Source organism: Geotrypetes seraphini, chromosome 15 (genome assembly GCF_902459505.1).
Source record: "Geotrypetes seraphini chromosome 15, aGeoSer1.1, whole genome shotgun sequence".
NCBI lineage: Eukaryota > Metazoa > Chordata > Amphibia > Gymnophiona > Dermophiidae > Geotrypetes > Geotrypetes seraphini.
Genome location: NC_047098.1, coordinates 8468940 through 8490221, shown reverse-complemented (window position 1 = coordinate 8490221; position 21282 = coordinate 8468940). Strand labels below are relative to the sequence as shown.

At 40.3% G+C, this 21282-nt stretch overlaps 1 protein-coding gene across 3 annotated transcripts in view; it reads left to right on the top strand.

The window, feature by feature from the left end:
- KAZN (kazrin, periplakin interacting protein) overlaps positions 1 to 21282 on the top strand; it is a 455715-nt gene that overhangs the window by 325523 nt on the left and 108910 nt on the right. For all 3 annotated transcript variants that reach the window (XM_033921359.1, XM_033921358.1, XM_033921360.1), the window contains one exon: positions 16854 to 17045. In XM_033921359.1, the coding sequence (XP_033777250.1) occupies positions 16854 to 17045 (192 nt within the window). The remainder of the gene's footprint in view (positions 1 to 16853; positions 17046 to 21282) is intronic.

Below are 21282 nucleotides of genomic sequence, written 5' to 3'. Positions count from 1 at the left end.
GGGATTGATGGACCTTCGGTCTGTTATGTTCTAATCAAAGGACCTGTAGACCTTAAGTTTTGAAAGGAAATTATGCAAATATTTGTGCATCTGCTTTAAAAGACTTCCCTCTGGAAATTTGTCTTCATATTGTGTGTCCTGCTATTCAAAAGACGCAAGATCCTGTCCCAGACAATTTATGGTATCCTCAATCATTCCAAATTTGTGCTGTGCTCTCAGGGCCAATATCATTCCCCCAGATGTGCCCAGGGAAGTTTAGTGCCTTGCTGTGTGTTACACAGTAATTGGTGGAAGTAAATGTGGATGTCTGGGCTATACAGCTCTGTTCTGTAACTCTAAGGCTGTGCTCTGCTGCCAATATTATATTAATTCCTTCCTATGTGGTGGCAAAGCTTCTCCCAAGGTGCAGTTTGGAGCTTTGTTATCGATGGACTGAAAGCTGCTGCTTTTCCTCTTGGGCTCTCCTGTGTTTGTGCTGATCAATAGCTTTCTGGAGAACGGTTAACATGTCATACATTGACCTGTCTGCAGCTGTTTATTAATACTAGAACCAAAGGCTATGGATTTGTCGTACTTTCTGTAGCATATTGCATTTTCCACATGATGTCACCACTTGTCATATACATACACTTACAAGAAAAAGGACAAGCTATTGCCCCCTCGAAAAGATATAGCAGAACTAGAAAATATACAGAGAGGACAATAAAAAAGCTAAACAATATGGAACTACTCTCTTCTGAGGAAGTCATTAATGAATGAGAGTACTTATTTATCCTTTTAAATCATATTTGAACTAGAAATTACTTTATAAGAACACTAGTTTTTTAGCCCGTTACATTAACGGGTGCTAGAATAGATGTGTAGACTTAGGCATTTTTTATTTTTTTTTTAATTTCTTTCTCTCTGCCCCCTGTCTGTTTTCCCTTCTACCTTACTTTTACTTCCCCCATGTCCAGCAGAACCCCTTCCCTGCTCCCCCTGTCCACCAGTAGTCCTTCTCCGTTCCTTTTACCTCCCCCTTCTCCCTTTTTTTAAATTTTTAAAATTTATTATTTATAATTTTTCAATAATATATCAAGTGTCCACTTGTACAGAAAGGAAAAGTTAGACAGAAAATAAAATACAATACAAATTATAATCTATTAACCCATTATGTCTTAACTTTAACTCAAGTCCTCAATTGGATCCAAGATGTAAAATCAGCGAGCATTTAACAAAGAAATAGAATTTATAAAGAACTAACTTCCCCCCTGTCTTAATAATAGACTATGGACTTTTCCTCCAGGAATTTGTCCAAACCTTTCTTAAAACCAGCTACGCTAACTGCTGTTACCACAACCTCTGGCAACGCGTTCCAGAGCTTAACTGTTCTCTGAGTGAAAAAATATTTTCTCCTATTGTTTTTAAAAGTATTTCCCTGTAACTTTGAGTGTCCCCTAGTGTTTGTAAATTTTGATGGTAGTGAAAAATCGATCCACTTCTACCCGTTCTACTCCACTCAGGATTTTGTAGACTTCAATCCTATCTCCCCTCAGTGTCCCCCAAGCTGAAGAGCCCTAACCTTTTTAGTCTTTCTTCATATGAGAGGAGTTCCATTTTTAAGCACATTTTAAGAAATCTTTCTTTTTTGTTAATGCCTAATTAAGTTGTGGAATTTGTTGCCGAAAGATGCGGTCAAGGTTAATTGTGTATTTGGTGTAGTGACTGGGAACCCCAGCCAGTCCAGTTTTGTGAATATCTTCAATGAATATTCATGAGTTAGATGTGAATGCAGTGAAAGCACGAGCAAGTTAAACTCTCCAACTTATGGTAAACCTCTTGTTCTACTTGTGTAGCAAACTCTTCTGGTTCATACGTTGTTGAGTTTCCCTGTTTCTACCAGGCTTTTCTTCTGTTTCCGTAACCATCTATAAATGTCTGTCTACAAAAGCAAACCAAACTGTGTTCAGGATCACAATGGGAAGTTTAATTAGGGATATATCAGTAGTCTAGCTAAGCAAAGCTGTTAATAAGGGGCATTTTTCAGGATAGTCACCCACTCCTATAGCCAGAAATCTTTTTTTTTTTTCAAGAAGCGTCAACTGGTATGATCATTTTCTTATCAGGCAGTTCAGATGTGGAACAGTCTTCCTTTAGAAATAAGATGTATTATTGTTTGTAAAGTTTTAAAGGCCTACTTTCTTGATATTTTATCTCTTTGTACAATCATTTTTAAATATATGTGCTCCTCTTAAAATAGCAGACTCCAAGACTACTGATGAGATTAGAAAACTCTTTAGCTTCTGCTGGGTAATTTGTCTTTCTGATAACTTTTCCTTGGGAACCTTTTATCACCTTGGATGAAATGCAAATGTGCTTTAACGTGGAAAAATGCAAGGAAAAAGGGAAAAAGAACCCGTTGTTCAACTACAAATTGGGGGGGCATTGTTGGGAGACAGCAGACTTGAGAGAGACTTGGGTGTACTGGTAGATGCATCACTGAAGCCATCTGCACAGTGCGCAGCAGCCTCGAAAAAAGCCAACAGGATGCTGGGCATCATAAAGAGGGGCATAACAACCAGGACGCGGGAAGTCATCATGCCATTATATCGAGCGATGGTGCGTCCACATCTGGAATACTGCGTTCAGTATTGGTCGCCACACCTCAAGAAGGACATGGCGGTACTTGAGAGAGTCCAAAGGAGAGCAACAAAACTGGTAAGAGGGCTGGAACACTGCCCATACGCCGAGAGGTTGGATAGGCTGGGGCTCTTCTCTCTGGAAAAAAGGAGGCTCAGGGGAGATATGATAGATACCTTCAAGATCATGAGGGGCATAGAGAGGGTGGATAGGGACAGATTCTTCAGACTGAAGGGGAGAACAAGTACGAGGGGGCATTCGGAGAAACTGAAGGGAGATAGGGTTCAAAACAAATGCAAGGAAGTTTTTCTTCACCCAAAGGGTCGTTGACACTTGGAATGCGCTACCGGAGGAAGTGATCAGGCAGAGTACGGTACAGGGATTCAAACAGAGTTTGGACGGATTCCTGAGGGATAAAGGGATCGTGGGATACTGAGAGAAGTGCTGGGATGTAATACAAGTATAGAAGGCTAACCAGGTAATAAGTATAGAAAGCCAACCAGCTCATGCATGTGCAAGACCGGAGGGTTAGGACTTCGATGGGATAATAGGACTTCAAATGAGAAGGCAAGGGGGCCCCTTCTGGTGATTCAGACAGGTCGTGACCTGTTGGGCCGCCGCGGGAGCGGACCGCTGGGCAGGATGAACCTGTGGTCTGATCCGGCGGAGGCACTGCTTATGTTCTTATGTTCTTATATTAGATTAGAGGCTGCTGGGAGAAAAATATATTTTTTTAATTCATTTTCTATCCTGTTCTCCCCAATGAGCTCAGAACGGGTTTCAGGTTAACATATATAATATACAGTCAAAACGGGTTACAATTTGTCATGCTTATGATACATAGAAACATGATGGCAGATAAAGGTCAAATGGCCCATCTAGTCTGCCCATCCGCAGTAACCATTGTCTCTTCCTCTCTCCAAGAGATTCCATGTGCCTATCCCAGTCCCTCTTGAATTCAGACGCAGTCTCTGTCTCCACCACCTCTTCCAGGAGACTATTCCATGCATCTATCACACTTTCTGTAAAAAAAAGTATTTCCTTAGATTACTCCGGAGCCTATCACCTCTTCATCCTATGCCCTCTCATTGCAGAGCTTCCTTTCAAATGAAAGAGACTTGACTCATGCACATTTACATTATGTAGGCATTTAAACATCTCTATAATATCTCCCCTCTCCCACCTTTCCTGCAAAGTATACAGATTGAGATCTTTAAGTCTAGCCCCATACGCCTTACCATGAAGGCCATGGTAAGCATTTTAGTAGCCTTCCTCTGGACCGACTCCATCCTTTTTATATCTTTTTGAAGGTGCAGCCTCCAGAATTGTATACAGTATTCTAAATGAGGTCTCACCAAAGTCTTATAAAGGGGCATCAATGCCTCCTTTTCCCTACTGGCCATACCTCTCCCTATGTTTATCCTAGTATGACATGTACAGAGGGTCTTGTTCCAATATACAGTTCTTTTATTTATTATTTTTTAAACATACGTAAGAATTGGAAGTAGGATACTCGTCTGCCCTTTCCAGACTAGCACAGTAAATGATCAAATAAACAACATAAGATCATTCAAAAGCACTATTAATAGCCAGGCTTTCATAAGCTTCACAAAGTGTAGATCATTCAACTCCAAGTAAATATCCAGAGGAAGTGTATTCTATAGAGCTGGAGCTTGTATCTTAATACTCAGTAAAGCTTGCTGTGAAGATCTAAGACTCTTGGACGGTATCCAGGGACTCAGCAGGTCTGACAAATAAATAGGAGCCAAGCCATGATTTAGAAACCAGTGAACAGGAATCCAATGCAGCTCACAGTGAAGAGGTAGAGTGATCATCAGATTTCCTACCTACCAGAAAGTGGACAGTCCTGGAAAAAGCTGCTTCATTTTCATGGTCTTTTCCAGCCCTCTTCTTTTAAATAGCCATGTTGAATCTTTCCCACAAGGATCACTTTTAAAGTGTAAGTTAAGATACAAGAGATGACGGTGCTGGTGTCTTTGTCTGAAGTATCGGTAAATGAGCAAAAATACTAGATTTGCTGCTCTACAAGTGCTAATAAATACGAGCAATGAGGTGGAATATGGAGGAGAAGTAAGTATTTGTATTCTGAAAATCCCTTATCAATTAGGTGCAAATGGAGTAGCACTATCATCAAATTTACAATCTTAAATGAAATAACATATATAAAAAAATGAACAATCAGTTTATACAATTTGATAAGAAAAAGTATGTTTAAAGCTTCTTTCTAAATTCCATATAAGTTGAAATTAGATCAATGTTCAAAGTAGAGAATGACAAGGGAACAAATTTGTCCCTGTCCTTCAGGAACTCAATTTCCCTGTCCTGTCCCCGCAGGTTTTGTCACTGCCCCTGTTCCTGCCCCATTCCTTCAAGCTCTACCTTAACCACACAAGCCTCAAACACTTATGATTTTCAAGTGTTTGAGGCTTGTGCAGATGAGGACGGAGCTCAGGCATTGGTGGAATGTGGCATTATGACATCATAATCTGAGCTCTAGAATGTTGCTACTTAGGATTTTAAAATGTCCCTTAACATGTGCTAAGCTTTAAATTCCCTTTTTGCTTCTGTATCAAGTTTCAAGTTTATTAGGATTTTATATACCGCCTATCAAGGTTATCTAAGCGGTTTTTACAATCAGGTACTCAAGCATTTTCCCTATCTGTCCCGGTGGCCTCACAATCTATCTAACATACCTGGGGCTATGGAGGACTGAGTGACTTGCCCAGGGTCACAAGGAGCAGTACGGGGTTTGAACCCACAACCCCAGGGTGCTGAGGCTGTAGATCCAACCACTGTGCCACACACTCCCTTCAGCATCTGTGTCATAAGAATTTGCCAAGTTCTGATGTGATAACTGCCCAAAATCCAACTCTGTTGAACAAAAGATGTTGGCTGAAGGCTTGCGTGTATGTGTTGGGGGCTAAAAGAGCATGAGAGCACAGCTGAAATATTTGCAGTTTTTAGTCTCAGGGGTCATTACATCACGTAGTCTGTGCATGCAAAGGAATGCGGAGTACTGTAGTTAAGAAAAAAGATTTTCAAGTCAAGATATAAATAAAATTGATATCCAATTTCCAGTGTGGCTCTGAAGTTGCAGCTGTTGGAGGGAATATCAAGGTTCAGACCTAGAAAGAGTACAGGTTAATAATTTTATTGCTTAAACTATTTACAAACAAATACCCTTGCCAAGTTTGATCTAAAAAGCTTAAAGTATGGGAACAATGCCGTTTATTTCTTCCTGGAACATTGGGTCATTTGAGAGGTTGAAATCTGTGTGAAAGTTAGCTTAACACGAGTAACTGTTAGCTGTTCAAGGACCTTGCTATTTGCAGAATGAAGGAATCAGTCTAGATACTTCTCTGCTATAAGAATCAGATTATCAGCGTTGAACGTGTCTATGGTGGTTCGTTCATAACAGTTCTCAGCCCAACCAACTTTCTAAATTCTAAGTGTTATTTTGCCACTGAAAAGTGTGCTATTGTATTTTGCAAAGTTCCAATTTGCAGAATCATAATGCTATATTTTGAAATTGTTTCAGATCATTGATTGAACCATGCCAACAAAAAGTGTGGAATTTTCAAGTGTGGAACTCCGAGTCGTCATGAAGTTCCTATTCCTGCAGAAGAAAACTCCAAAGGAAATCCATGCAAATACTGAGTGGCAAATGCCTCAAATGGAGTCAAGTCCTGAAATTGTTGACCATGTCCATGACCTGATTTTGGCAGATCAACGAATATCTGCTAAAACAATTGCTGAGACACTACAGGGAATGTGTTAGGTGTATAATCCATGAGCAACTGGGTATGCGGAAGCTGTTAGCCGAGTGGGTGTCCAAATGTTTGAATGCTGATGAGAAATGACATTGACTGGACACTTCGAAGTTGATTTTTCAGCAAGCTGGTGCCAACTTTTTGGAATGACTAGTTACTGTTGGTGAAACATGGTTACATCACTATGATCCCGAGAGAAGACAACAGTCCATGCAATGGCAGCACTCTGGTTCTCCAAGACCAAGGAAATTCAAAACCCAAAGGTCAGCAGGAAAGTTCATGGCCATAGTGTTTTGGGATCACGAAGGTGTTGTAATGACTGATTTATTTTCCAAGGGGCCAAATAGTTAATGCAGAATACTACAGTATCTCGCTGTGCCATTTAAAGGAGACATTGAAAGATAAAAGGAAAGAGAAGCTGTGGAAAGAAGTTCTCTTTTTGCAAGACAATGCACCTGCTCACAAGGCTGGCAAAACGATGGATATTTCGACACAGTGCATAGACCATCCACCCTATTCACTAGATCTTGCTCCATCTGACTATTTTCTGTTTCTACATCTTAAAAAGAGTTTGAAAGGGTATCAATTTTCAAGTGATTCGGAGATAATTGCAACAGCAGAGCGGTATTCCAGTGACCAGACATCAGAGTATTTCTTGGAAGGGTTACAGAAACGTCAAGACAAGATATGCCAAGTGTGTTGAACTTAGGGGTGAATATATGGAATAACTTGTAAGTTTCATGGCTCTACATAATTCCCTTCTTGGTTGAGCTGATAACTTTTTAGCACGCCAAGAGATGAATCATCCTACCTTGAATAGTATCTGTTGCTTTGTAATGTTTGCTCTATAGTAATTTGGATATTTTCAGCTTCAGAGGCCTGTATGTAGCCAAGAAGGTATTTGGGTCTTTTCATTGCAGTTCAGTTTACTTCTTTAGATTTATTTCAGGGAAAGTTGGAGAAAATTTGAATTTTATTCATAGTGTAAATGCATCTTAAAGTACCACTCTTTGCTGAGTTAGTCCTGTTTTGGAGATGTACAGAAATAAAATACTTCTATTTCTTTCATTGCTTTTCATTTTAATGAAGTTGGTTGCACTTTGCAAATTATCAGGAGAGCTCCTCAATCTTCTCGGGTAAGCTTCTACCCCAAGATATCCTGAAGAATACCCTAGGTGTACCAGATAGCTCAAAGATGAACCCATGTTAGAATTAAACACTTGTAAAAATAAAAGAAAAGCACATATTTTAAACAAGACAGAATCTCAATTAGGCAATGCCATTCTTAATCAATACTATTAATCCCATAATATGGATCCAAAAATTCCAGTGAGTGCTAGTGAAATTAAATCATATTATTAACAAGTCTACCTAATTACTTCACTATTGCTTTTGTTTTGTTTACCCCTTCCAGGCGTTTCGTAGAGAGGAACCCTGTTAACTGAGAAGGGTCAAAGAATCCATATGTGTTGGATCTATATTTAACAATACATTTACAGGGATATCGTAATAAAAAAAGACCTCCCATCATTGTTACCCCTGGTTTAAGAAGCAAGAATTGTCGTCTACGTTTCAATATTCTGTACAAGAGGTTTATTGGAAAAAAATTTTAAAAGCAATAATAATAAAAAAAAATAAAATAAAAGGAAAGCATATCTTTTGGGAGCAGGGAGAGGGGGTTCTCTGTCCATTTTCCTGACAGAGAAGGCTACCTGATTGGAGCAGAGAGAGTTGCATGCCAAGTACTCCTGGTGGCTCCTTAAAGGAAGGATTTAGGTGATTCTGCTCAGAAGTGTTCTTGAGTGCTTGTGAAAAGAAGGGGTGGGGGGAGGGGGCATGGAAGGAAACATAGTCCAGGATCTCAGCCCAGTGTAGTTCCATAGTGTCTTTTGTCTACAAGGTCTCATGACCCTTTTGAAAATTGAAAAGAAAGGATGTTCTATAGCAGCTAGAATTCAGAGGCGCTAACCGCCTGTGCCTGACTGAAAGGAGAGGGCGGGGTTTATGTTTTACATTGAGGGTTTTATCTGGTCGTCATACTCTTTGTGCTGCATTTGATAATTTCTGGGTGAACGAGCATCCATTGTAAAACTTGATTGCTCAAAATCTTGCCTAGCCAGTTTATTTCACTGGTATATTTATTTAAAGTTGGGGAACATGAGATTAATTAAGAAACCTGCTCACTGCAGCTCAGCCAGCGTCAGTTATGCATCACAAAATATACGGCACAAGTTTGCCAGTCTATTAGGTTAATGTATTTATTACAAAATTTAGCTACCGATTCAAATGAACTGCTGTCTTACCTGCATTGGTAGCTAAATTTTTACATAAGAACATAAGAATTGCCGCTGCTAGGTCAGACCAGCGGTCCACTCACGCGGCGGCCCCTAGGTCAAAGACCAGTGCCCTACCTGAGACTAGCTTTACCTGTGTACATTCCGGCTCAGCAGGAACTAGTCTAACTTTATCTTGAATCCTTGGAGCGTTCCAGTTTTCCACCACTCTCTGGGTGAAGAAGAACTTCCTTACATTTGTATGAAATCTATCCCCTTTTAACTTCTCATACAACTGGGATCTCTGCATGTTTCTGGCTGTGATATCCCCAAATCTTTACCCTCACCCCTTTAAACCACGCTGCAGTCCCTGACCCCAACTAGCAAGTCAGCTTCTCTTCTCACTCCTGCAAGCCAATCAGTCTTCCCTCTTTCCACTTGGATGTCTGTGGCCAATGCTGGATTGAGGATGTTGTCTTCTCTTTAAAAAGAGAGCTATTCCTTTTTTTTCAGCCACTGCAGCAAGCAATTGTTGCCAAAAGCAGGAGTTTTTTTCCTCCTTTACCGTGTGGTTCTATGTGAATCTGAGCTGCATGGGGCAGGATCTCGTGAGACCAGAGCGAGAGTTCCTGTACCATAGTGCTCAGACTCGCAGTGCAGGCAGGAAGAAGCTCCTACAAGAGAAGAATGCCTTCTTTTAAATATTAAAAGGACCATGGAAAAAAAAAATTCTGGTCACCATGGAGACCTGACACAGAACTTTAATTTGGTACTGATGCACTTTGCCATATTGGGTCAGACCAAAGGTCCATCTAGCCAAGTATTCTGCTTCCAACAGTGGCCAGTCCAGGTCCCAGAGCAGCAAGATCCCATGCTACTATTCCCAGAGCCAGCTGTGTCTTTCCCATGCCCACCTTGATAGCAGTTTATGAAATTTTCCTCCAGGAAATTATCCAAACCTTTTTTTTAACCCTAGATATACCAACTACTGTCTTCCAGAACTTAACTGTTGGTTGAGTGAAAAGATACTTTTAAAACAAATAGAAGAAAATAATACTATGTAACTTCATGGAGTATTTTCTAGTCTTTGTATTTTTTGAAAGAGTAAACAATCAATTCTGGTTTACCCATTATATTCCACTCAGAATTTTGGCTGGTCCTAGTTGCCATCAGTTTGGGGAATATTTTTATATTCAAGTACTTCTTCAAATAACTTGAGCAGTAAAAAAAAAAAAAAAAAAAAGTCCCACTCACATAGGGCTCCTTTTACAAAGGTGCGCTAGCTAGCGTTTTTAGCGCACGCTACCTGAAAAACTACCGCCTGCTCAAGAGGAGGCAGTAGCAGCTAGCGCACTCAGCATTTTAGCGCGTTAAGGATCTAACGCACCTTTGTAACAGGAGCCCAAAGTAGTTTATTTTCAATACTTAAAACACTCGTCTTCAATAATCCTGGCTTGTCTTGGTGTGCTGGGCACTCATAATTCCAGGTAATCCATAAGGCAGCAAGCATATACTCCCCAATATCTTTAGTGGCAAATATATATCCAAGATCCAACGTGACCAGCATTTTACGGCTCTACCACCGCTATGTTAGGGAACAAACAGCTGCTCATCAACTACTCAGTCTCAGGAATTCAGGTGATGCTACTGAAAAGGTAGCAACCAATCTTCTAAAAACATTTTTTGCTGTTCTCAGATTTTGTTTATTTATTTGGGGGGGATTTATTAACCACTTTTATGAAGAGTTTCACCCAAGGTGGTAATTTAATGGATAAGTTATTGGAAGAAGCACTTTTCAGCCTATGATTGATAAGGGAAGGGTCCTGAAGATATTCTTTTCATGACCTCCAAGTCTGAGGCTTTTCCTACCCTGAGTTAAAAATACTTGGTAATACTTTTACAGTGGGTATTTGTATATTTGAGTATTCAGATTATAAAATAGCCATGTAGAGAATATCCTAATGTAGAGCAGCTGGCTGAGAATCAGAGCAGAGGTTGCAGGTTCAAATCCTACTCTACCTGTTCATAATTTTCTTTTTGCTTTTTTAAATTGTGAGCTGCCCAAGTTCAGAAGAATACCTACTGTGACTTCCCTTTGCCCCCCCCCCCCCCACAGTAGAGAATTGTTTAATCAGAAAACTGTTCTGTAACCTAGATGTGCCAAGTACTAGGTCTAAATATGAATGTCCATATTTTTGGGACATGGACATCCCTTTCTGGTCTCTCCTTGTCCCACCCAGATTATTCCCTTCTGCAATATGAGTATACTGCAATTTTAGATGTCCATATCCTGGCTATATAAAATCGGGATTTAAACATCCAAATGACTGTTTTCACACATCTAAACAGGAATAGAGCAAAATCACAACTATAGTCTGAGCCACTGGAAAGTTCTTTAGTGAGTAGTCACAGTAACATCATAGCAACTAGTTCTCTAATGAGTTCGTTATCTTGTTATTTTGCTTTGCGTTCAGAGAGATTGAACAGTTTCACTAATAATAAACTAATTTTAAATTTCCAGTGCTCCTAATTCAAAAGCCATCAGTGCAAAAGATACAGCGCAAATACTCAGAAAACTGCTTGCTGAATGTCACTTAGAATATCATAAGAAGAAAAGCATGAGTGACTTTTAAATGAGCCATTGTTTGTTCTGACTCTAAAGGCAGATGTCTAAAATGCTACCTCTAATAGCTCAGAAAAAGAAGTTTAATGTATGTAGCAGTGGCCATTTTTATCCCCAAGAATTCTAGAAATAGCTTGGTATTTTACTGACTTGCCCACCTTCTGACAGCTGCAGTGAGCACCTCCCGAAACAGACATGATATGAAGTAGTTCAACGTGGTGGAGAAAGCTGCATCCAAGGCTAGACAAATGGTGGGATGCATCCGTAGAGGTTTCGTCAGCCGGAGGCCCGAAGTCATAATGCCCCTGTACAGACCCATGGTGAGACCTCATCTTGAATATTGTGTTCAATTCTGGAGACCACATTATCAAAAAGATGTGCGGAGAATCGAGTCGGTTCAGCGAATGACCACCAGGATGGTCTCGGGACTCAAGAACCTCCCATATGAGGAAAGACTAAATAAACTGCAGCTATACTCACTCGAGGAACGTAGAGAGAGGGGAGACATGATTGAGACTTTTAAATATATCACGGGCCGCATCGAGGTGGAAGACGATATCTTCTTTCTTAAAGGACCTTCAACCACAAGAGGTCATCCGCTGAAAATCAAAGGCGGGCAATTTCATGGCGACGCCAGGAAGTATTTCTTCACCGAAAGGGTAGTCGATCATTGGAATGAACTTCCATTGCAGGTGATTAACGCCAGCAGCGTGCTCGATTTTAAAAAGAAATGGGATATGTATGTGGGATCTCTAGCCGGGTGAAGTCTGGGGGTGGGTCATTAGCGTGGGCAGACTTGATGGGCTGCAGCCCTTTTCTGCCGTCATATTCTATGTTTCTATATAACGTGGAATGTAGTAGACCAAGCTATGTGAAATAAATTGCATTGCTTAAAAGCCACTGTCCCAAAGAACCTACAGTCAAATTAGGAGCCCAGAAAGTTCTCCTCCTCCTTTACAAAGCTGTGCTAACGTTTTTAGTGCCAGCTGCCGCGGTGATAGCTCTAGACGCTCATAGAATTCCTATGAGCGTCTGAGCTGTCACTGCCATGGCTGGTGCTAAAAATGCTAGCGTGGCTTTGTAAAAGGGGTGGGTATATGATTTGTTTGAGTCACGGTTGCCTTAATCATTTACAGGGCCCTATGCAAGCTTTGATGAGATCCATCAAGCCAGTTCGTAAATAAGTGCAAATGTAATCATTCTCTCTTTTTATTTGTTAAAGACCTTACATTATGGGTACCTGATATGTAGGTAGAAGACCCTGGGCTACTGATCCTTTTACCCTTAAAACAAATAGTGGTCATAGCTTGAGGTTCCTCAATGGGGGTCACAAAGTGGAGAAAGAAGTTAGGACCTCAGGTTTCATTATCCTTATATGTTCTAACCACCATCTCTGCTAGGTCAGCAAAGAACACCATGAACCATTATACTGATACAGTGGTCTCAAACTCAAACCCTTTGCAGGGCCACATTTTGGATTTATAGAAAAAAATAGTTAATGTCTTAATAAAGAAATGACAATTTTGCATGAAGTAAAACTCTATAGTTTATAAATCTTTCATTTTGGCTAAGTCTTAATAATAATATTGTCATTTATAGCTAAAGAGACATTTGATCAAGAAACTGTTTCATTTTATTTTTGTAATTATGATAAACATACCGAGGGCCTCAAAATAGTACCTGGTAGGCCGCATATGGCCCCCGGGCTGCGAGTTTGAGCCCACTATACTGATATGACCACTTTTCTTCTTCCTTTGTTGTGTCCTGTATAGCATGATTAATTTTCAGTGACAAATCCCCAATTGTGACCTTTCATGAGCTCCAAGTGGGCATTAGAATTAGGGCATGCATCCAGAGAGAGGTTCTCTTTACCCTGGCAGGTTCTCACAAAAGCATCTCATAATCTAATTAAAGGTCAGCTGTAAAGAGGCAAGTTGTAAGTCGAGAAATACCAAATATCTTGCCAGAATTTACATAGGCAATGAACAAAAGATCCTTACAAAGAAGATAGAACGGGGATGCAATGGTTAGAAAACATCAACACAGTAGCCGCATCTTCCTTCTGAACTACAGAATTTAGAAAATACTGCATTAGAAGGATTTTATAAAAGGCATACAATAAAGCAAAAACCTTTTAATACTTTCAGCTCTTCCTCCCCTCCTTGTCCTATTAGTCTGCAACCGAGCACCATATTAAATTCAGCCCTTTGTCCCAAAGTGGTAATTAGCAGTTGACAGAGAAGAATGTTATATGCCCTATAGGTAGAGTAATCAATCAGTACAAATGTTTATCAAAGGAAAAACAGCAAATCATTAGCAATCCTAACAGTAGCTAGCTAAATCTTTCGCTTTTTCTATTGGACACTGAAGCGAGGATTTTAGACAGAAATGTTTCTAAAACCATACAAATTCCTGAGAAATGAATGTCCGTACCTGACCTATAGAGTTGGATGCACTTTCTACAATTCTGCTGTGTGCTAGAACTTTGAGTTTACCATTAATCTGAAGGAGACAAATATGATGGTACCAAATATTGAGAAGCTGTCCTCCGTCAGTACCAACAATTAGTCATCTGTGATGATGTATACAGAGAAAGAGCAAGTGGGGAGTGGGATAGAACATGTCAACCTTGAGACAATCTTTTAGTTCTATAAACTCAAAATAAATACAGGAATCCATGAATAAAAACCATGTATAAGCTACTGCTTGAGTTTTGAGACTCCCACGAGCATCTATGTTTACGGTCTTTCTAAAGATTGTTTTAAAATTTGTATTCCCAGCACTGGAGTGACACACCCTGAGGCAGGCCTCCATCTCGGGGCCGAAACACGGACAGTATTGGATCATCAACTGGATCCTTTAACACAAGGACACTACATTTATAGGACTTTTTATACATGTTTTTATTCATGTGTTCCTGTATTTATTTTGAGTTTATAGAAATAAAAAATTTTGTCTCAAGGTTGACGTGTTCTTTACCACAAACTCTCGTAGGTAACATATTAGAAAAGTGTGATCTGCCAAAGACTAATAATACAATCTTACCTTTATCTAACCTCTAAGAGTTCTCATTGGTTGAGATTACCAGAACTGACTCAAGAAAGCAAGATGTCTTGTACAATATGCAAACACTTTTTTTAACTGTAAAATTGCTTGTTGCGTGGGAACAGTTCTCTCAACCACCTTAGAAACAATAGAAGATTAGATATAGGTCTATAGTTCAAGATTGTCTTTGTCTTTGCATCCAGGTGTGCTTTTTATTTTTTAAGCTCAAACATTTTGTTAAATGCATAATACAGTAAAAGAAAGCAAGTGAAATACAATCTGCTCAGTGAGAGTTGCTCAGTAGAAGTTCACAAACATGGACATGGTCTGTAAGTGACTTCTAGCAGTGCTTTCGCTATAAAGAAAAATCGCTCATTATTGTTGGAATAATGGTTGCACAGTTCACAGATTTGAGATGCAGATGGTAAAAAAATAAAATATATAGAACCAAGAGAGGCTGTTAAATAAATCTATATCCACATAGCACAACCTCAAGAGTATAGGATAACAAGTCCAAGTGTTACTCTACGGGAGAAAAGACCTCAGTGTCTAATAAGGAAAATCAAAGCAACCCATATAGACAGGCTAGTTGCAAATATCACTTGCAGCCAGCAGACACATCCTCGGTCAAAAACTCCCAAAAAGTTGAGGACACAATTTCACAGTGAATTTCAACAGTCTTAATTCTAAGTCTCAAAAAGTTTTCAAAAAAACACTTTTTGAGACTTAGAATTAAGACTGTTGAAATTCACTGTGAAATTGTGTCCTCAACTTTTTGGGAGTTTTTGACCGAGGATGTGTCTGCTGGCTGCAAGTGATATTTGCAACTAGCCTGTCTATATGGGTTGCTTTGATTTTCCCTATTAGACACTGAGGTCTTTTCTCCCGTAGAGTAACACTTGGACTTGTTATCCTATACTCTTGAGGTTGTGCTATGTGGATATAAAAAAATAAAATAACCAGGAGAGGCTCCTGCCTGGGTCTAACTGGGCATTTTGAATGGCGCTTAACGGGACAGTGCAACTGAAAATGCCCCTTTGTGCTCAAGCTTAAACCTGCTGTTTCATGACATTCTAGGGGCTGGTTAAGTGTCGATAGTCAACCCTTTACCAGTTTCAGATAACCGCATAAATAAAATCATTTTATAAACGCAGTCCTGTCTTCTCCCCTGTAACAAAATCATAGTGCGGTTTTTAGCGCCGACCACGATTGGCTGATTAGACGGCTGTAGGACACCTACAGCTGCCTACAATTGGGATGCAGTTTACAGAATCCGGGCCTTAGGGTCAACACACCGGAGGGGAGGACCCATTTTAGTAAAGATTTAAAAATCTAAAACAGGGGTAGGGAACTCCGGTCCTCGAGAGCTGTATTCCAGTCGGGTTTTCAGGATTTCCCCAATGAATATGCATGAGATCTCTTTGCATGCACTGCTTTCAATGCATATTCATTGGGGAAATCCTGAAAACCCGACTGGAATACGGCTCTCGAGGACCGGAGTTCCCTACCCCTGATCTAAAAGAATGATAAGTTGAAGGCATCCTTAAGCTTTCAAGTTTGATTTCAACTGATCTAATAATGTTTCCTTGTGTAAATGGATTCCAAATCGTGGAGGTAGTTGAATGAGTCATACTAATGTGTCGTAGTGAGAGAATTGATAGCAGATGTTGTGTGTTTGAACGAAGGGATCGTGCAGAAGCGTATGAAATCGGTCTAATTTCAAATGTAATGTGCTGCAAAAACCATTTGCTCTGTTTAAGTATGCCGGTGCTCAAAAAGAGAGACACTGTCTTACACCATGTCAATGGCAGGCATGAGTTGGCACCCCAAATAATGCATGCAGTATGCCCATGTGTACACGTCCCTTGCAATGAAGCATTGTTGAACTTAAGCACTGCCTTTTACTTTAGTGCCTAGGGCACATAGGCACCAACTGCCAGCTTGACGGTGATTTTGATGGCACCACTTTATAGAATCACCCCCAATGTTTGTGTCCTATGGAGTCAGGCTAACTGGGAGCCTCTTAAGTTTTCATGGTTGGCATATTTACATTATATAACATCTGTATTGCTGCTGTTTGCAACTAGTTTTTATCCTAGTATGTCTTTAAAAAAAAAAAAATCATGGGACTTTGGCTTTCACTGCATTCTTCTGCTGCAACATACAGTTCTGCTTTTGCTAAAAGGATACTTGGGGCCCCTTTTACGAAGGTGCGCGAGCGGTTTTAGCGCATGCCCAAAATTACCGCGCGCTAGCAAAATTATTACCGCCTGCTTAAGAGGAGGCGGTAGTGGCTAGTGCGCCTGGCATTTTAGCGTGCGCTATTCCATGCATTAAGGCCCTAGCGCACCTTTGGAAAAGGAGCCCTTGGTTTAGAAGCTGGAACTAGAATGCCTTTAGCATTTTAAAGTGGAAATTTGTCTTCTAGTTTTCTCGCATGCAAATCTGCCAAAAGGAAAACAAAAAGTATTTTCCTTACGTTATGCCACATTTTTCCTGTAGTTTTGCTACGAGAAGAGGTGTCTCAGTTACAAGAAGAGGTTCACCTGCTCCGGCAAATGAAGGAGATGTTAACAAAAGACCTGGAAGAGTCACATGGGTGCAAGTCAGCTGAGGTCCTCACCGTCACGGAACTGAAAGTAGAACTGGCACAGAAAGAGCAAGATCTAGCCCGGGCCAAAGAAGCACTGCAGGGTAAGTGCATTTCTATACCAGCTCGATGAAAAGAAACAATTGCAGGAATGTTTGGTCTTCTTCCAGTGTTGGCCATACTCGTTAAATGCTAAGAATATGTCCAGAGATGCTCCAATTATTTTTAATGGCAGACTGTTCCAGAGGTTTAACAGGCAGAGCTATAAAAATATTTTCCTGGTATTTAAACTAAGATTTTGCCCTTAACCTGTACCTGTTCATTTTCCAAGCTTCATTTTATACTAATCAACTCTGCTCATTCCTGACCGCTGCCTCCCAAGGCAAATTGAGAAATACTTTACAAATGTGTAAAAAGGCATTTGTCATCTTTGTATTTAGTCTTTAATATCTGTGTGTCTATTTATATATGGGTTAGTTTTGAAAAGCTTGTGTATATGTGCCAGACCATGAATTTTTCTGTGGCACTGTACATAGTTTCAAGTTTTATTAAAATTTTGATTCAATGGCAATATCATAATTTCAAAGTGATTTATAGGTAAAAGGGGAGGGGTGCATTCTATTTTCAATGTATTGAAGACAAAAAATACATTACAAACTCGCACGTAAGGAGAGTGGGAGGAACTACAATTAATATACACCTCTGGATTCAATGTAAGGCACCAAAAGTTGCATGAATTGGATAATGAGCTCTGAACCATCAATCAATAATAATAATAGTTTATAGACCGCAGGACCATGAAGTTCTATGTGGTTTACAATGATTAAAAGATGCTACAGATTGAGTAGAATTAACAGCTCTAGGGATCAGTTATTGTGGAATAAGATTGTCCAGGTCAGTTGCCTAAATACGTCAGGAACAGATATGTTTTTTGGTGTTTCCTAAATTCCCCATAAGTAGTAGACGTAAGCAATTGTTCCAGATCTTGACCCCATAATGTTGCCTGATGTGAAAAAAAATGTTAATGATGTCTTTTAAATTTACATCCTCTAACTGGTGGAGAAACAAAATTCAGATGTGAGCTTCTCTTATGTCTGTTGGGAGCTATAAAGTCATTATTGATGTTAATTGGGTGCAAATGTCATACTAAACGCTGTTCTATACAAGATGTGCACCTTTTATAGAATAGTGCTGAATTTTTTGGGCACCTAAGTTTTTCGACTCCATTTATTGAATTCCCTCCATTGTCTCTGGTTGATGCCTGGAATGCGCTCCCGAGGGAGGTGGTGGAGAGGAAAACGGTGATGGAGTTCAAAAAAGCATGGGATGAACACAGAGGATCTCGAATCAGAAAATAATGGTATATATTGAAGAACTAAGGCCAGTACTGGGCAGACTTGCACGGTCTGTGTCACCTATAGGGCCAGTCAGTTGAAGATGGGCTGGGATGGTTTAGATGAGCTGGAGTGAGCTTCAACGGAGACTCTGGGTTTCTGGTCCAGAAATATCTAAGAAAAAGAACAATTTAAATTAAATCATTAAATTATAGAGAGTGTTTGGGCAGACTGGATGGACCATTCATTTGCTATGTTACTATGTTATAGATTGCCCCAGAACTATTTTGGACTGTACCATGGTAGAGCACAGGTTCTCCACTCAGATATACAGATAACCAGGAATAATTCAGCCACTAATCCTTATAGCTAAGCAGCTTAGTTTAGGACAGCAAAAAGAATGAAGACCAAAAAGACTATCCAGAGTAGAGATTTTGCAGATGGTTACACTTTTGGATGGCAGCTAAGATGTGTCCTTAGTAGCGCAGATACAGTAACTAGGTATATTGGAAATGCCATATAATCTTTTTCTGCTATTGTTTACTATGTTACTAAGAAGCCAGGAAACTAGAGAAACAGGTTAAAGAGAATCTCTGACATCACAGTTGTAATCTAAAGGCTTCACGGTTGCATTGTCCTTAGATAAGAAACAAGTGGGGAAAGCATGCAGAGCATAGCTCATGTTGTTCTCTCAGGGGTGTCCAACCTTTTGGCTTCCCTGGGCCGCATTGGCCGAAAAAAATGTTTCTGGGGCTGCGCAAACGCTGCACAAGACAGAGGAGGGAGCCGGCAAGACGGTAAACACCCAAGGGCAGCAGAGGAAAACACTGCATCGCCTTCTACCGGGGCCGCACAAAGTACTTCACCGGGCCGCAGGTTGGACACCCCTGCTCTAGACTGTGTGTGTTGAGGCAGTTGGAGGAAGGACAGTTTTTAAGAGTGGGGCAGCGTGGTGGGACAGTGTGCGGGTAGATAGATTTTGGAAGGCAAGACAGTTGAGGATGTGGTTTCTGGAAGGAGGCAATTGTAGCTAGGTGATTTTCATAATGGTTGGCTAGTTTTGTGGGTTGGAGCAGATCTGCAAAACGGCAAGGCACATGTGGGAGTAGTTCTCTAGGAGTGGGGCATTATGTGTGATGGTGGGATACATAGAAACATAGAAGATGACGGCAGATAAAGGCCATAGCCCATCAGGTCTGCCCACTCTACTGTCCTAGGGATCCCACTCCTGGTGAAAGGTCCCTTGGCTTGTAGTGGATCCGTTGGAATAATTTTTAGGGTGGGGCAGTTGCAAGGGTGAGACAGTTTGTAGGGTATGCAGCAGTTTAAGGGCTAGTTTTGGTAAGTAAGGGGTAATTTGGGATACTGGGAGAGATAGTTTTCAAAGGAGAAATTTCTTAACTATTTATGTTTAATTTTATGTGTAAGTTTCTGTGCTACAGGAGCCTGAATTTGTGATTCACCTCACCTCATGGGTCCACTCAGGGTGCTTATAAGTGGGCTAGGCTTTCTAGCAGTTGGATATGTTTGTGTATTCTGCACTTTTGTGAACCTTAATAAATATTATTATTTTTTTTTTTTAAGCCATAACTTCTTTGTCCAAAGAGAAGCATTGGACCATTTTTTGGTGATAGGGCAGGGGAGGGGGCACTTATCTCTGGACTCCTCTGTCAAATTTGACCCATTTTCAAACTCAATATGTCTTTTCATTGGTTTGTTGGGGGGGGGGGGTTCTTACATGCCAAATTTTATTGCATGCTGTTGAATATTTGGAGAAGTTATTTTTCCTACAGGCAGACGGATATTTCTGGATCTTTTTTAAAATAATTATTTCCAGCTTTCTTTGGGTTGGAAAGAATTACAATCATTATCATTATACACAACTGCAGTAGCAGTCTGGGAATAGAGAAGGTGATACATGCCAACAGCCCTGAATGTGAACATGCAGATAGCAAGCACAGTGCCAGCTGTACTGCCATTTGGGGGTGGAGGGGGGAGTATTTGCTTTAATTTAATTTATCAAAGGTTTTCTCTCCTGCTGTGCCTGTGGAAAAAGCATTACTATTTCAGACTTACTGTCAATGGTTTACACTTGGGGGAAATTTATGCAACTATGCAATGAGGATTGGCTCAGAACTTCCCCACCATATAGAATTTAAATTTTCCTGCAGAAATATAAGTGTGCTCCATGCCAGAACATAAAAAAATTGAAAGCAGTTGCTTAGTCTGCTTGAAGAACAGGCCTCACAGATAGACCTGTGGGGAGTGTGGGGTGCAGTGGTTAGAGCTACATCCCCAGCACCCTGGGGTTGTGGGTTCAAATTCCGCACTGCTCCTTGTGACCCTGGGCAAGTCACTTAATCCCCCATTGCCCCAGGTACATTAGATAAGAGTGTGAACCTGCCGGGACAAATAAGGAAAAATGCTTGAGTACCCGAATAAATTTGTAATCCTTATAGAATTGTAGGATATGCGGAATATAAATAATTAAATAAAATAAAAGGAACAGAAACAATCTTTTGATTTGGTTTGCTTTGTGTGACCACAGCACTTGAAAGGAGAAGAGGAGATACTGATGGCAGTAGATTGACAGCTGAAGCAGATGTTCACAGTAGATTGACAGTGCAATAGATGTTGGGCTAAAAGCAGAGCAGGAACTAGGAAAGGGTTAAGTTTAAAGTTTGGAGAAGAGCCACAGGTGGGAAAAGTTGTACGTAATCCTGTTGGTATCTCTGAGTTCATCAGATGCATAATTTGTTGTTCTTGGAACATCTAAGGCAGATTAAACAGGCAGTTATTTTATCTCACTTGTATTTGATTTGTATTGATTTGCATGCACTCCATTATATGCAAATTTCTTTCATGCATGTTGTGGATATCTTGAAAACCTGACTGGCAAGGGGCTACTCCAGGACCGAGTTGAGAAACACTGCATTAGATAGATTGTGAACCTGCTGGAACAGACAAAAAAATGTTGCTGTCTGTCTGTCTCTCTGGCCCCCTGTCT